Raw genomic sequence first — 16,003 nt, 5'->3', positions numbered from 1 at the left:
TTTTATGAAGTGATTTTATGCAAGTTTTCAGATATATTCATAGGAATCATCTATTTCTTTTTTTAAAACCATTATTTTTTTTAAGAGAGAGAGAATTTTTAATATTTATTTTTGAGTTTTCGGCGGACACAACATCTTTCTTTCTATGTAGTGCTGAGGATCGAACGCGGGCCGCATGCATGCCAGGCAAGCATGCTACCACTTGAGGCACATCCCCAGCCCCAAGAATCATCTATTTCTGATGCCACTCTTAAAAATTTCTTTACAAAGTTCTTCTTGCCTATTACTGTTAAATAATAATTATTTCCATATATTTATTTTTTTCAGTATTGGGGACTGAACTCAAGGGGTGCTCTACCACTGAGTTGCCTAGGGCCTTAGATTTGTGTCTAATCCCTAAATTGTAGGGATTAAAGCATGCACCACTGCAATTGATGAAATAATTGATTTTTATATACTGACTCTATATATTGCATCCACACTAAACTCAGTTAAGCCATTGATTATTTTTAGGTTTTCCTAAAAAATACAATCAAATCATCTAGAAATAATGAGGTTTGAATCCTATTTTTTTTTTTCGTTCTTGTCTGACTCCATTGAACAGAACTTACCATGCAATAGTATGATTCATTAAAGGAAAGGAAAATGGGTCATAGCATAAATTCAAAATATCATGATAAATGGGAAAGTTATTAAGCTCTTAAAAATTTTTCTGTTTTTCAAGTAGGTGGGTTAATTTGCAATTTTCCAAAGAAGCCTAATATAAAAATCAATTTCAGTTTCACTTTTAAATAACCCTTGTTTTAAGTGTACAAAGGGACACTTAAGTCTTTGAAATACTACTGCAGAAAAGGCTTTAGTTTTTCATATTATAAAGAATTCAAATTATGGGGCTGGAATTGTGGCTTAGTGGTAGAGCACTTGTCTGGCATGTGTGAGGCCCTGGGTTCGATCATCAGTACCGCATACAAATAAATAAATAGAATAAAAGATCTACTTACAACTAAAAAGTATTTTTTTTAAAAAAAGGAATTCAAATTAAACTTACTTCTGTTTGATTGAGATTAGAGTTTGGAACTCGTGGGGCATGATGGCTCAGAGCAGAGAGACAGACAAGAATGAGATGTAGTGCACCAATTTCCAATGCCATCCGCCTAAGCAGCACACCGTCATCAGTTGTCAAAGGAGTCGTGCTAAACAAGCTACGAAGGACATGGAAAGGAAGGGTTGGAAGCACATTGGCTGATGGAGATTGCAGAATATGACCTAGATTAAAAAGAGAAGAGGACTCAAACTCAAAAATATTTAAAAACACAATATGGAGTTACATACAGGGTCAAAAATTAATGACAATGCAATGTAAAATTATATCACTTAATTTATTATAAAGCCATAGATAGAACAGTTATATTTTCAAATTTAATCACAAATAGTGTCAGGAAAAAAGCTCCGTAAGACACAGTATACATAAATTCCAAAAAGGTTGAAATATATGCATATAATAATTAGTAGCTACAGATGATATCAAAATTATTATGAACTAGAATTCAAACTAAACTCTCTAATAGAGAAGAATTTAAAGTGTCTTACAATAGTAAAAATATAACTACTTGCCTTAAGAGTAGTTTCCACTACAAACAGTGAGTGACTGAAATTACTTTCTTTTTTGCAATATAGTTTTCTACTATGTTTTAGAAAGAAGTGTTACATGCAAAGAAAGCAATGCTACATGAATGGTGGATGAGATTATTATAGAGAAGGATATAATTATGCTTTCAAAAATATTTATTAATTGTTTGTTTGCAGTGCTAGGGATTGAACCTAGGATCTTAGGCATGCCGGGCAAGTACCCTAGGACTGAGCCACATCCCCAAGCCCCATAATTACTTTTTAATATATACTCATTGTATATTCATTAAAAATAGTCTGAAATGGCATAAATGCAGTTGGTTCTCTTTTTTAAGGTCACACCTACTGTCTTGCAATATAATGTTAAAATATGATAGACCTTACCCCTTTAGCTACTTAACAAAATGTACTTAGAATAACTGATAGCTTCAAATTTAAGGTATATAAATTCATGGTTTTATTGAATTAAATATATATTGTGGAGCAGAGTTTAACAAGATAGTCTTCCTAAATGACATATGAAAGAAAATAACCCACTCAAAAGAATGTGTTTTTTAAATGATGTAAGAAAATATTTATTTTTATTAATATGAGTAGAATGGTCATTGAATGAACAAACATATGACCCAAGTAAAAATCTACTTTGCTAGGCCACCCTGTCATCAACCAATCTTTTTTTTTCTTTCTTTCTATTAAATAATAATATCAAACAGTGGAAATAATCATGAGCTTTCTATGATTACTCTGCATTATTATATATTATATTTACCCTTTTAAAAAATCTTGTTCTCCTTAATCAAAATATTGCTGACACTGACTTTAAGAAAAAAATATTTCACTTAATACATTTTAATAAAGCCTCACACTTTTATTCAAAATAAAACTTCAGGTTCTTAGTAAGACTTTTCACATTACCAATATCAGCTTTTAAAGTAAGTTGTCAGTATTACCTTTAGTACAAATTTTCATCAGCTACTTTATCTCCTCTCTCATATTCTGAGCCTCCAAATACTGCTCAAACCATTCCTTCCTTCTGAAATAACTCTTCCCAATTAAATCTCACCTATCCTTTAAGCCTCCCGCAAAAATCCCTATGGAGCTTCATTCACACATTGCTGGGTAGTAAAGAAATAACCTCACACTTGTGAGGTTCCATCGTATCACATTTAAGTGTGTTCCAGGCCTTAAATAACTTGTTACGTCTGCATGTACTTGTTCACTGTTATGACTAGATGACACTTGCTACATAAGGGTAGATCTACTTAAACACTACATGTTTAAATCACTCCAAAGGTTTCTAGCAAGTTTGTAAGATCTTAGGAAATATGTTTTGAACAAAAACAGAAATTAAAGTTCTTTTTAAAATTTTTTTAAATTTATTTTTTATCTGTAGTTGGACACAATATGTTTATTCTATTTATTTATATGTGGTGCTGAGGATGGAACCCAGGGCCTCACACGTGCTAAGCGAGTACCCTACCGCTAAGCCACAACCCCAGCCCAAAATCAAAGTTCTTTACAATTTATTACATTTTATCTTCAAACTGAGCTACCATCATCAACAAATTATCTAACAGTTGAACTATGAAAAAAATAAATGATGAACAACAAGCAATGATCTGAGTAACTCTACTCAATCTACTTATGTATGTGTTGATAAATTTAATTAATAACACTAAACACTTACTTCCTTCTCCATCATCTGTCACTCCCAATACCAATCGAAGAAGGCACTGGGCATGTTTTCTTTCTTTCAATAGCACTTCAGCATAGCCCGGAAGACGAAGAAATAATCCAAAAGCAGCCAATGAATGGGCAGGTATGGGAGACATGGTCTGTACTGCTGACTTGATAGGTGGGGGCTCAGCTGCAATGGTTTCTGGAGCTTCATAAACTAATTCCCCTGATTGTTCAATGGTCACCCATTCAAACTGGTCACTATCCTTTGGCTTTTCCTGAGTGGTAGATGTTACCACTGGAGCACTCACCTTAAAAACAAAACAAAACAAAACTGTGTTTGGTTATTTGTATCTTTCAACATTAGGTTCAAATAAAAGACTTAAAATGATCTTTTTAAAATACAAGAGTATAAAGAATAAAAAAGGGACAAGCATCCAGACACCAGAAAGTACATGAAATCCTGAGCGTGGCAGTAGTAGCATCTCTATATTAAAGTTATATTTTCTGCTTGTAATTAGTTAAGTATCTTTAGATAGTCTTTAAGATTATATAAATATCTTGTTTCTCACTTAACTGATTATTTTAGTAATAGCATTTTTATAATTCTTTCCTGAAACCCTACCTACCACCAAAACTATAAAGGTTGACTTCTTAATACTACCATTCTTTCCGTATTTATTTAGTTGTCATTGAACTACAAGGAAAAATATTCATTTCTTCCCCTGCGTATGTATTCATGTTTATCATCATGGATTCTAATTTTACTCTATAGTTACATTCTGTTATTATCATTAGTTATTTTGATGTCTAAGTGGAATCAGATTAGTCACAAGAAATCCTTAAACCAGGTTTCTGCCTCCTTTCAACACATTCCTATCCTTCAAGCATTTCTTTATTTTCTACTAGAAAAGAAACTTCAGTCTCAGTTTTAGAGTCCTGAATTCTTTTTTTCCTGTGGTACCGGATTGACCCTAGGCCCTTGCAAATGCTAGGCAAATGTGTCTACCACTGGTCTACATCCCTAGTCCTGTTTTTATTTTGAGACAGGGTAAGTTACCCAGGCTACCCTTGAACTTCAATTTTCCAGCCTCAGACTTCTGAGCAGCTGAGATTGTGGGTGTGCACCACCACACCCAGTAATCTCTGATTCCTTTTAATGGAAAACTGACATTGATAGGGGAGTCTGCTTCCAGGACCTATCAGCAAACAAATCAAGAAAATCCAAGTATAAACACATATGTGTATATGTGTGAGTTCATATATAGACAAAATTTCTGTAATCCAAGCAGTTCAAGAGGCTGAGGCAGGAGGATTGTGAGTTCAAAGCCAGCCTCAGCAAAATCGGGGTACTAAGCAACTCAGTGATCAAGAGCTCCTGAGTTCAATCCCCAGTATCCCACCACACACACACAAAAAAGAAATGCTGATAGTGGGCTGGGGGTGTAGCTCAGTGGGAAGAGCACTTGTGCCTAGTGCACACAAGATCCTGGGTTCATTTCCCAGCACCCGCCTCCCCCCAAAAGCTGGTAGGCTTAGAAGGAAATGAGGAACAAATTAATAGAAACTACAGGAAGGAAAGGGATATTTGGCAGATAGTGGCAGATCCTTAGCTCCTTTGTGTCTTAAATGTAGAAGCAGCACTTGTGATAATTAAGTGATGAAGTTGGTTATTTAGCAGAGATTTCCAAGCAAAATTATAAAGGTACAGCCTGTTTCCTGCTTGCCATTTATACTAAAATGTAAGAGGAAAGAGATAAATTGAAAGATAGATCTGCAGCCAATATTAACAACTTAGGAAATTCTCAACCTATTAAGATCACAAAAGTTGCTAAAATCTCACTGCAAGAAAAACTCTGGGGAGAAAAATCAAGGATGTGGCAGGAGACCCTTTTCCTTGTGCTTTAGAAAATTCTAAAGGTCAGAGTATCTATTTACATAGAGAGCTCTTTGAAGAGATGATACCTATTATACACAGATCCCCTCAGTGGGGATCTAACAGAAATCCTAGATTCTTTTGAACTAATTATTAATAGAAATGTGGATAGTAAAGCCTTCGCCGATGAGAGCTCAGAACGATGTGGGAATTGTGATGGAGAAAGCCTACCTTGTCCTTAAAGAAAACCTAAATTATCTTACTTAAGCAAACTTGATTCAGATACTGCTGTTAGCTGACAGTGGACTGGCACAGCGGTGCACGCCTATAATCTGTGCGGATTCTTCCATTCTGCCAACTATCCAAGTCTAAAGTTATTTCCACTTTTTGCGGTGCACTGTTAAAGCACTACTTCATTTCCTAATACTAGTCAATACAGTAAAGCATACTGAATACTGAATTAGGAAAAATCATTTCTACTGAGTAATAATAATTTTGAAAACTTTGGAGTCTTCTCTTTCAATTTTTTGACTAATTATGTAATGGCTTCTTTTCCAGTAAGAAATAGTTTTACTCCTCTGTGTCAATCATCTTATGATATGTGACCTCCAAATCAGAATATCTTAAACTTTTTGAATACTAGGGGAATTATAATTCCCTTACCTACTGTAAGCAATATCCATTTGCTGAATAGTTATTGTGTACTGTTGAGGTGTACATCCCCAAAAGATATACTTTCTGTGAAGGTAACCTTATTTTGAAATAGTTTCCACAGATGTAACTGAGTTAAAACGAGGTAAAACTGGTTTGAAAAGACCTTTCATTCAATCACTAGAGTCCTTATAATGAGAGAAAGGTATAGAGACACAGGGAAAGTAGCCAGATGAGACACAGGCAGAAAACTGGAGTAATGTAACTACAAGCCAAAGAATGCAAAAACCTCACAGCTAACACTGGAAGATAGAAAGAGGCAAAAAAGGATTCTTCCCTAGAGCCCTCAGAGGAAGCATGGACTTGATGATACCTTTATTTCAGACTTAGCGCTTCCTATACATGATAAATTTCTATTGTTTTAATCTCCCCAGTTTGTATTATTTTTAATTGTTCTATGAAATTTATACAAAGTACCTCGAGACAGAAAGAATAATTCCCCTAACTCATTCAACAAACATAAACTGCTTTGTATTTACAATTCTCCATGCCCTACACTCCAACCCCACTATTAATAATTAAAAAAAAGCATAGGAAGCATGTACATCAATGTTAGCATAGTAATAAACATGAGAATAGGTTAAATTAATTTTTTTAATATCTACACTGAAAATGGCATCTAAAACAACATTTTAGAACAAAAGAACACACATGGACAATAGTACACAGTATTTTATTCTCCCATTTCCAATAAGAACTGTAAATAATATCAAATCTAACAGAAGCACAGAAATGACAGCACTATTGTGACAACCATAAAAATCAAGAAAAATGCTACAGCATGATGAGTTTAGCAAATGCAGTTTGTCTATAACATTTCTTTAGAACTGACTAATTCTCATAAAGCCGTGTAAAGACTAACCTTTGAAAGAGTTATATAATGATCAAAAAGGTTAATGCAAGTTAAAAACCAAAACAACAACAAAAATCAAACAAACAAACAAAAATACACATCAGTATCTCATCTTACCTGTTGAATTACTTCTGGATACAGCATGGGCAGTCTTTCTGCAATCAAAGCTAATCCACCCATTCCTGCAAAAACTTGTAATGGTGACTGAATGGGACAGGTTTCAAGTAAAGATTCATCCAATATCCCATCCAAACAATCATCACTTGGAGTGAGAGCCTCATCTTCTGGACAGCTACCAAGTAAGTCTCCATGATCTATACAATAACAAAAAACTGAATGGGTAAGAAAAGATCTGGGTTTTTAATACAGCTATTATTTTTTAAAAGTTAATACGTGCATTAAAGGGAAAAAAAACCCCAAAGTCATCCAGTCAAAAGCAGCTTAGTTGGACATGTCGCTCCAGGTCATGTGCATACATACACAACATCCCCTTTTGTGTGATTAAGATCTTAGTGTATATCATGTTTTTCCATACATCATGAATATTCACCAATTCAAAATCCCAAAGCTACACACACACACACACACACACACACACACACACACACGTATTAGTTGTAGATGGACACAATACCTTTATTTTGTGTATTTATTTTTATGTGTTGCTGAGGATCGAACCCAGTGCCTCACACATGCTAGTTGAGTGCTCTACCGCTGAGCCGCAACCCCAGCCCTACACAAGTATCTTTGATAACCAAGAATTCACTACACCAACTCAATCTGTTACAAAAAATTGTAATCCTTTCTTGGGGATAAAAATTTCAGTGGAGACAGAAAGGGCAACAGGCCTCCAGACAAACATACGGTAGTGTTACAACTAAAATAATGCATTCCCTTGATGCTCAATATAAAATGAAACAAAGCAACAGAATAACCAAGCATGCTTCTAAGAGGGTTCATTTTCAGATTTCTATTCCTAAATATTAGTAAGAAAGTATGTTCCCAGTAAATTAAAGTATTCCTGTAGTACAACCAGAAGATGCACACGAGTGGCACTTGCTCCCATCTCTCCCTGTATACTTCCTTCTGTCCTCTGTTGCAGCCTAACGAACAAGTGCTCATATACACTGCCCAAAGATAAACAATTCCATGTCCAAGATGCATCTTTTCTATCAATTATAACAAAGAGATATTTACAAGTTGACTAAATCACTAGCTCTACTTTTTATGACACACTGTTACTACAGGACATCTAGAAAGCTTAGATGTTGTGGAATAAAGCATGAACTTCGTATAAAATAAACACAAGTATTTTACTAAAAATGCACAGAGATCTATGGTTATAATCTAAAAATGTCTTCCAGAAATGGAGAAAAGAGCACTTATCCTCACCCTTCCTCTTTTCCCTCTTCTCCATTCCAGTGACTAAATTCATGACTACACCTAGGACCAACAAAGGTCATTACCAGAAGACAGTTCTTCCTAAAAACTAACAAAGGGTATTAATACAGGTATTTTTTTCTGTTCTTCTAAAACTTTGAGCATTAGGACTTTTACTTTAATAACCTACAATATTAACTAAAATGCACATAACAATGGCTAGACAATCTGAATTAATGTAAAGGGCATAGATTGTTTCTCTATGCATGCTTTCTACTTCCCCTACCCACAATCCAGTGAACCTTCAACATACTCTCCAAGACATTAAGTTCAGCAGTTCTACTCCCCTCACTGGCAACCATTCCATCGAAGTAATGAAAAATATTTAAAAGGGCAATACTTTAGACCTCTACTTTTACCATGTGTAAAACTTACATAGTTGGACTTACATTTCCAACTATACATACTGAAGCACTGAATAAATCACACACAATTTATTAACAAAGGCTAGACTTTGAAGAAGAAGAAAAAAAAACCTAAACCAAACCAAAACAAAACCCCCTTTTTAATGACTAGAATTGGAAAGTGTCTTCCAAATTGGAACATTCTACATCAGAACCCTTCCCTTCTCATCTCTTACTAACCCAGGGATCAGATATATGCATCTGTAATGTTCATATGCTTTTACTAACTTTACTAACTTATATGTGTTTACTAACTCCACTTTTGTCATATACTGGCAACGTCTTTAACATCTAGCTAGATTAGATATAAATTAGGAGTCATCTGTCTTTTATATACACTATTTACACAGCATAGTAAAACAAAACTCACAGACAATGATCAATATATATTCACAGAAAATACAATGGTATAAAGCCCTTTGCATTTTTCTTTTCCTTCGTCCTCCCTAAATTAGCAGAAATATAATATGCACTACTCAGAAGTGTTTTGCTCATTCCATTTCTAAAAACAGTTATCTCATAAATTTTAACAAAAAAAAAATCAACAAAATATTTTCCTTACTGCCTCTTTTTGTTTAATAACTTTATTTATGTGGTGCTGAGAATCAAACCCAATGCCTCACATGTGCTAGGCAAGCACTCTACCAATGAGCCATAACTCCAGTCCCTGCCTCTACTTTTTACTTTGTACTAGATGTTTCAAATAAAGACTTAAGTTTGTCCACTATGTAAAAAGTAGTGTTGAATAAACTACACACATGAAACAATGATTATATCTGAATGTGACTTCTAAGTAGGATCATTCTGGCTTAGAATCCCTCATTTCTTTCACTTCTTTCTCCCTATGTCACATTTGATATAGGCACATGTGTCACTCAAATATGATGCAGATCTGTTTTTATAACAACCCTTCCATTTACAAAAGCATATACTGTTGCCTCGCCTACTCAACCAAAGAACACAAATATCATCAGTTATTGAGATGTAGCTATACTAAGGCTAAATGCCAACATGACTTTTAGATACTTCTGATATTGCCTTTTATGACCTTGTTATTCAAAGCACAGTCCATGGACTATTACCATGTACGATCTCAAGTTTCATACCAGACCTACTAAAATTTTTTAAAAATCTGCATTTTAACATGGTTCTGCAGGTAATTCTAAGTATGATGAAGTCTGAAAAGTGCTGTACTTTGGGCACAGTTGTAAGTTGTCGACTTATGTTTTGAAAAAGTCCTCAAAGAAGATTCTAGCTAGTAATATGCATATATTACACCTTAAAGTATCCAGTTAGGGTAGGGTATGGTGGCGAACATCTTTAAACATAGCTACTTGGGAGGCTGTGGCATGGGTATAGGAAGTTTTAAGTCAGCCTAGGAAACTCAACAATACCTTGTCTTAAAAAACAAACAAACAAAAAGAGCTGGCGATATGGCTCTGTGGTAAAGGACCACTGGGTTCAATCCCAAGTAACAGGGGAAAAAATAACCAATTAGAAAAGGCAAAATAAGAACTCCAACATATTGGTTTAACTCTGAAATACTAAGTTGGAAAACCAAAATATCAGTATGCTCAAACCTTATAAATATTAAAGAAATAATTTTAAAAATTGAAAAAATGGACAGTCCTGCCAAAAATGTAGGGAACGGAAATGTGTATTAATGAAGAATAAAAATGGTCAAAACTAGGGGATAGGGTTGTGGCTCAGTGGTAGAGTGCTCGCCTAGCACATGTGAGGCACTGGGTTCAAACCTCAGCACCACATAAAAATGAAATAAAGATATGGTGTCCACCTACAATTTAAAAAATTTTTTAAAAATGGACAATAACTAAAAATTCAGTCATGAGAAAGATTCAACATTTAAATGATAATACCATATTAATATTATGAACTAGAAACAATCAGAGTGTTTAATTACAGAGCATAGATTTTGTTAGATCCATACCAAAATATCGGTAATAAAAATGCACATCTGAAATATTAAATGGAATACATATGTAAAAAAATAAAAAGATAAGAAAATGCATGATCCAAATTTGTATGAGTAAAAATGTTTACACGCATGAAGTACCACTCAATATATATATAAAGCATTATACAGCTCTCACTTTGACTATTAAAATGACAATTCACATAATTTTCACAGTAATGTTAGCAATTAAAGTACACATAAGTGATAATAAGAGGAATTAGCATAACTATTGTCCAAATAAAATCATTAAGTCAAAGGAAAAATATCTTGTCAGGCAGACACAATGAAAACAGTCAGTTGGGTGCAGTGGTGCACGCCTATAATCCTAGCGATTTGCAAAGGTAAGGTAGGAGGATCTCAAATTCGAGGCCAAGCTTAGCAATTTAGCGAGACCCTAAGCAAGTTAGCAAGACCCTGTCTCAAAAAATAAAAATGGTTGGGAATGTAGCTCAGTGGTAAAGGACTCAGGGGTGTTTTACCACTGAGCTACATCACCAGTACCATCAATTAAGTCATTAACTAGAAATCTTTGCTGTATTAAAGACTATAATTTTTAAAGTAGCATCATGCACATACCTTTTTCAGGGTGTAATCTTTTAAAAGAATCTGTTTTTGACAGACTTGGGTCTGTGATAACTCTTGATCCCAGCTTAACAGTCAGATCTATCGAACGGTAACCTTGAGGAAGTTTTCGGTCATAGAGGAGAGTTAAAAGCTGGGCAAGTGTCATTTCAGCTGGCAACGGCTGACCTAAAAATGACATAACTAAGTTAAATTAGAATCCAAGAGGGAAACATTTACTTGGCTTGATTTATTCTATTTTATTTTGACTAAATCACAGGCAAGAGTTCAATTCTGGCTTAACAGTCAGATCTATTGAACAGAAACCAAAACAATTTAAATTGAGCTACTACAAAATTTTACTTTACTTCTGACATGTGAACAATAATGTCCACATGAATTGCTAATTAAAGTAGCACATCACAAGCAAAATAGAAACAATAAAACAGACATCCATAGTTTGTTGAATTCTGCTACAAATCGACAATGAAAAGCTACGAAAAGAAATCCAGAGTTAGTTGGTAGTATGATTATAATGATATGGCACAAAAATAATAAAATATGTATCACCTTCACCAATGGAAAGTATACTGGCCACAGACTTTTTTGTTGGGAAAAATGTACTGCTTAACTATTAGTGACATATATGACAGCTCACTGCCAGTTTAAAAAATTAGCCTCACATTGCTTTCTATATAACTCTTTTTATGGCATACTAACAGCAAAAGGTAGAAAGCCAGTTAAAGTACAAGGATGTAATTTAACAGGGTTAAAGAAGAATGGAACTGTATAGAGAAAATATCACTAATTCATTTATTTCATCAAAAACAGCTAAACAAAAATAATTCTGATTACTATAAAGTGTGATTTTTATAGCTATAAGATTATTAAAAATTTCTTTGAAGTTTAGTGATGCCTAGGTAATGTGAATATTACCTGCCAAGAGCTTGTGAAACAGATGAAACACTGGTACAGTAATTATTTTGTTCGCAGCCTCTGCACCTGAGGAAGTACTTCCTATTTTATCAGGTATTGTCCTCCCCCTCCTGGACGGAGGGCGAGGTGGTGTAGCAGACACTGCACGTTTAGATTGGGATTTCAGGCCTAAAAGAAAACAATAAAAATGTAAAAATCTATGTAAACAGAACACTAAAAGTACAAGTGAGTTTCTAAAATATTAAAAAAAAAACACATGCGCTCCTAGTTAAGCTAAAATACAAAAATGTTTCTTCTAAACAAAAACCTAATCTCCCAATTCTATTCATTTTATGACAATAAGTGTTAGCTTGTATCTGTTTTCCAAGAGAGTAAAAATATTGCTAACTGCTATAATCTGTGAGATAGATGACCATCCACACAGTAAAATATAGTTTTGTGTAAATACATAAGAAATCTTGTGTTTATTTTTCTCTGAGATGGAGTATTCCAATACAGAGGTTTCCTAATTGAGGAGAAATCTATGTTCAACTTTATTATTTGTCATAAAAATCTCACTCAGGTTAAAAATATAACCTTCCAAAATTATATTACCCTTGCTGATTTTTATTACTCTTTAATCCAATACTGAAAACTTGTTTTTCAACCAATTTTTAAATTACTTTTACTTTCTTCTAATTTTATATGGAAAGTATACTGGCCAAAGACTTTTTTGTGATGGGAAAAATGTACTGTTTAACTATTAATGATATATCTGACAGCTCACTGCCAGTTAAACACATTGTAAATGAAAATTAGTAAGTACATTTTTATTTTATGTGTTTTTTTTTAACAAGGGGGTCATATGAAAATTTCTAAATACTTAGGGAACTTGTAAGGGTGTGAATCATCTGTAGTTTGGATACACACTATCAAGCTTCAACAGAATATCTGAGCTACCCCCACATGTTCAGTATTTGATGAAATACAGTAAGCTTGTGCATAAAATGTTTAATAATCCCAATGGCAAAGAATAACAGACTTCTGGTACAAAATTTATAAATCTGGTGTTAAAAGATTGTATATCAGCCTTCTGCACTAATACATTTATTACATTAAATTCCTATAAATATAAATTGCTTTATTTTATAGAAACCGAAATGAAATAAAGATTATAAAACAGAAAGCATACCAGAGGCAACAACAACACTGTAATTGTCTTGAAATCCATTTTCCGCCTTAACTTTTTCTTTTTCTTCATGGTTTTTCTTTTCTTTGTCATCTTTTTGTTCACTAATTAGTTTAGCTGTGATACTTGGAGTATCTGTAAGAAAATATTGTCTAAAATGTACTATTGTTTCTCTAAATCATTGAGAAGGGAAGCAATAAATGATTTCAGAAGACTATATACAGGATATTGCTCCTAGACTGAGGCAATGTAAAGAAATTTAGAAGAAATGCTGTTAAAGCGTGATGGTTTAGTGCTTCCTTATAAAAATGGAAGGAACATCGTACAGTTTGTAAGTAAGAATATTTAAGTTTCAATCTCTACAAAGTTTTATGCATTTCAATACTACTACCGCTAAAGGCAGTGAAAAACCTTAAACCTTTGGTTTAAGCAGAGTTCATACCTACAGCTAATTCAGGCCTCAAAACATAGATACCAAGAAAATAATATTAATTTCAAAGTAATAGGGAAAAAAGAACAAAAATTAAAAATAAAAAAACTTTACAACTGCTAGAAGAAAACAAAGGTTCAATACTCCAACATATTGGTGTGAGCACTGACTTCCTTAAACAAGAGACCTAAGGTGCAAGAAATAAAACCAAGAATCAGTAGGTAGGATGATATACAAATTAAAAAGTTTCTGCACAACAAAAGAAACAATTAAGAGTGCAGTGCGAAGAGGTAGCTAAATTGTTTTCCTCCAAGTTTTCCTACTTGGGATCAATCCAGCACCATCGCACCTGCACCTTCTTGAGCCCAATTCGGAGAATGTGAAGCAAAGAGGAATGGGCCAAAATTGAGGTGAATCTGGGCTCTCTGATCCAGAGAGAATGTGTAAGAGCTGTTGGCACAGCGGGCATTAAAACTGTCACTCCAGAGGGGCTTAAGTGAAGAGTCTGAGGTGAGCATGCTTCTTAATTCAAAGAACCCCCTTCTGAAAGATACTTTGCTATGATGAGGGAATCAAGGAAATGAGATTCTAGACTTAAAGATTCATATCAAGGAATTAACTCTTACAGATAAAGGGAAAAGACAAGTGGATCTTGGAAGATAATTATTCTAAATATGCAGGGAAGAGCCAAAGTTAAAGGTTGTTTTTCTTAGAGAACATCATTTGTCATATTTATTTCATCAAGAATCTGAAGATTTGTATGTAAGAAGAACTTTACTCTTCTAAAGACTTCAAGATTATAGGAATAAAAGGGGAGTCATAATTCTCAAAAGAGTATTTTTTAACCAACAATAAATTCCAATTTGAAGTGTTCTTCATTAAACATTGTTCCAAAAAAAGGAGAGCCTACAGAATGTGGGATCTTTACCAGCTGCTCTTCCAAAAAGAGGTTAATATCCAGAACATATAAAGACCTCAAAATGCATACCACCAAAACAAACAAACAAACACCCATCAGTAAATGGGCCAAAGAACTAACACAAATGGCCAACAAAAGGATGAAAAAAATATTCAACATCCCTAATAATCAGGGAAATGCACAACAAAACAACATTGTAATTCCATCTCATTCCAGTCAGAATGGCAATAAACAATAGAAATAGTAAGAAATGCTGAAGAGGATGTGAGGATAAGGGCACACTCATACATTGTTGGTGGGACTGCAAATTAGTACAATCACCTTGGAAAACAGTATGGAGATTTCCTCAAAAGACTCAGCAAGCACCACATACAGGCAGAGGAATGAGAAGTTATGCTCCATTTGTATACAATGTGTCAAAATGTATTCTACTGTCATGTAAACTAATTAGAATAAAAAAAAAAAAACTAGGAATGAAACTACTATAGGACCCAGCTATCCACCAATTGATATTTATCCAAAAGACTAAAATCAGCATATTTTAGTGATACACATATATCAATATTCACAGCAGTGCAATTCACAATAGCCAAGTTTTGGAACTAGTCCAGGTGCCTGTCAAAAAATGGATAAAGAAAATGCAGTATGTATACACAATGAAATTTTACAGTTATAAAGGAGAATAAAATTATATTATTTGCTGAGAAATGAATGAAGTGGAGAACACCAAGCTAAGTGAAATAAGCCAGACTCACAAAGGCTGAATGTTTTCTCTCATGTGTGAAAGATAGAGAGAAATATGGAATTAAAAAATAAAGGTAGGGGGCTGGGGATGTGGCTCAAGCGGTAGTGCGCTCGCCTGGCATGTGTGCGGCCCGGGTTCAATCCTCAGCACCATATACAAACAAAGATGTTGTGTTTGCCGAAAAACTAAAAAATAAATATTAAAAAATTCTCTCTCTCTCTTAAAAAAAATGTTAATCAAATGACAAATGACAGTATCTTTTGTAACATCTTCTATTCTCTTGTTTGAGTATCTGAAAATATAAAGGCTTTTTACTACTAGTTGTTGATTGTGTTTTGTTTTTATTTTTGTGAAATTATAAGAAATCAATCAAGTAAATCTTAATGGCAAAAATATGGACACAAGATTTAGTGAAGTATACAAGTAACAAAATAATTCACAAAATGAACTTATAGTATCATCAGGGAGGAAAACCATGTGAAGAGCACTAGTTGATAATAATTTACATAGTACAACAAGAAGTTGAATTAATTTCCATTTATGCACTCTGCTGTCTCCAAAATAAAACACAAAAACTACACAGCATTCAAATACCAAAAGATATGACCAAGAAAAATTTATCTTAACCTCATTTTTGAAACTGTAATAGACAAGACATGCTATCTGGTTTGGAATTCCA

The 16,003-nt window shown here is 33.9% G+C and overlaps 1 protein-coding gene across 8 annotated transcripts in view; it reads right to left on the bottom strand.

The window, feature by feature from the left end:
- Birc6 (baculoviral IAP repeat containing 6) overlaps positions 1-16,003 on the bottom strand; it is a 209,709-nt gene that overhangs the window by 52,235 nt on the left and 141,471 nt on the right. For all 8 annotated transcript variants that reach the window (XR_003301795.2, XM_026399426.1, XM_026399557.1 and 5 more), the window contains exons 58-63: positions 13,234-13,365; positions 12,063-12,230; positions 11,142-11,315; positions 6,864-7,060; positions 3,317-3,617; positions 1,049-1,266 (exon numbers count right to left, since the gene is read on the bottom strand). Coding sequence is in view for 7 of the 8 variants with exons in the window: in XM_026399426.1 (XP_026255211.1) it covers positions 1,049-1,266; positions 3,317-3,617; positions 6,864-7,060; positions 11,142-11,315; positions 12,063-12,230; positions 13,234-13,365 (1,190 nt within the window). In the remaining variant the exon portion in view is untranslated. The remainder of the gene's footprint in view (positions 1-1,048; positions 1,267-3,316; positions 3,618-6,863; positions 7,061-11,141; positions 11,316-12,062; positions 12,231-13,233; positions 13,366-16,003) is intronic.

The sequence above is a fragment of the Urocitellus parryii genome, chromosome 12 (genome assembly GCF_045843805.1).
Source record: "Urocitellus parryii isolate mUroPar1 chromosome 12, mUroPar1.hap1, whole genome shotgun sequence".
Classification (NCBI taxonomy): domain Eukaryota; kingdom Metazoa; phylum Chordata; class Mammalia; order Rodentia; family Sciuridae; genus Urocitellus; species Urocitellus parryii.
The sequence above is the reverse complement of the archived record's forward strand: the minus strand, read 5'-3'. Positions and strand labels throughout refer to the sequence as shown.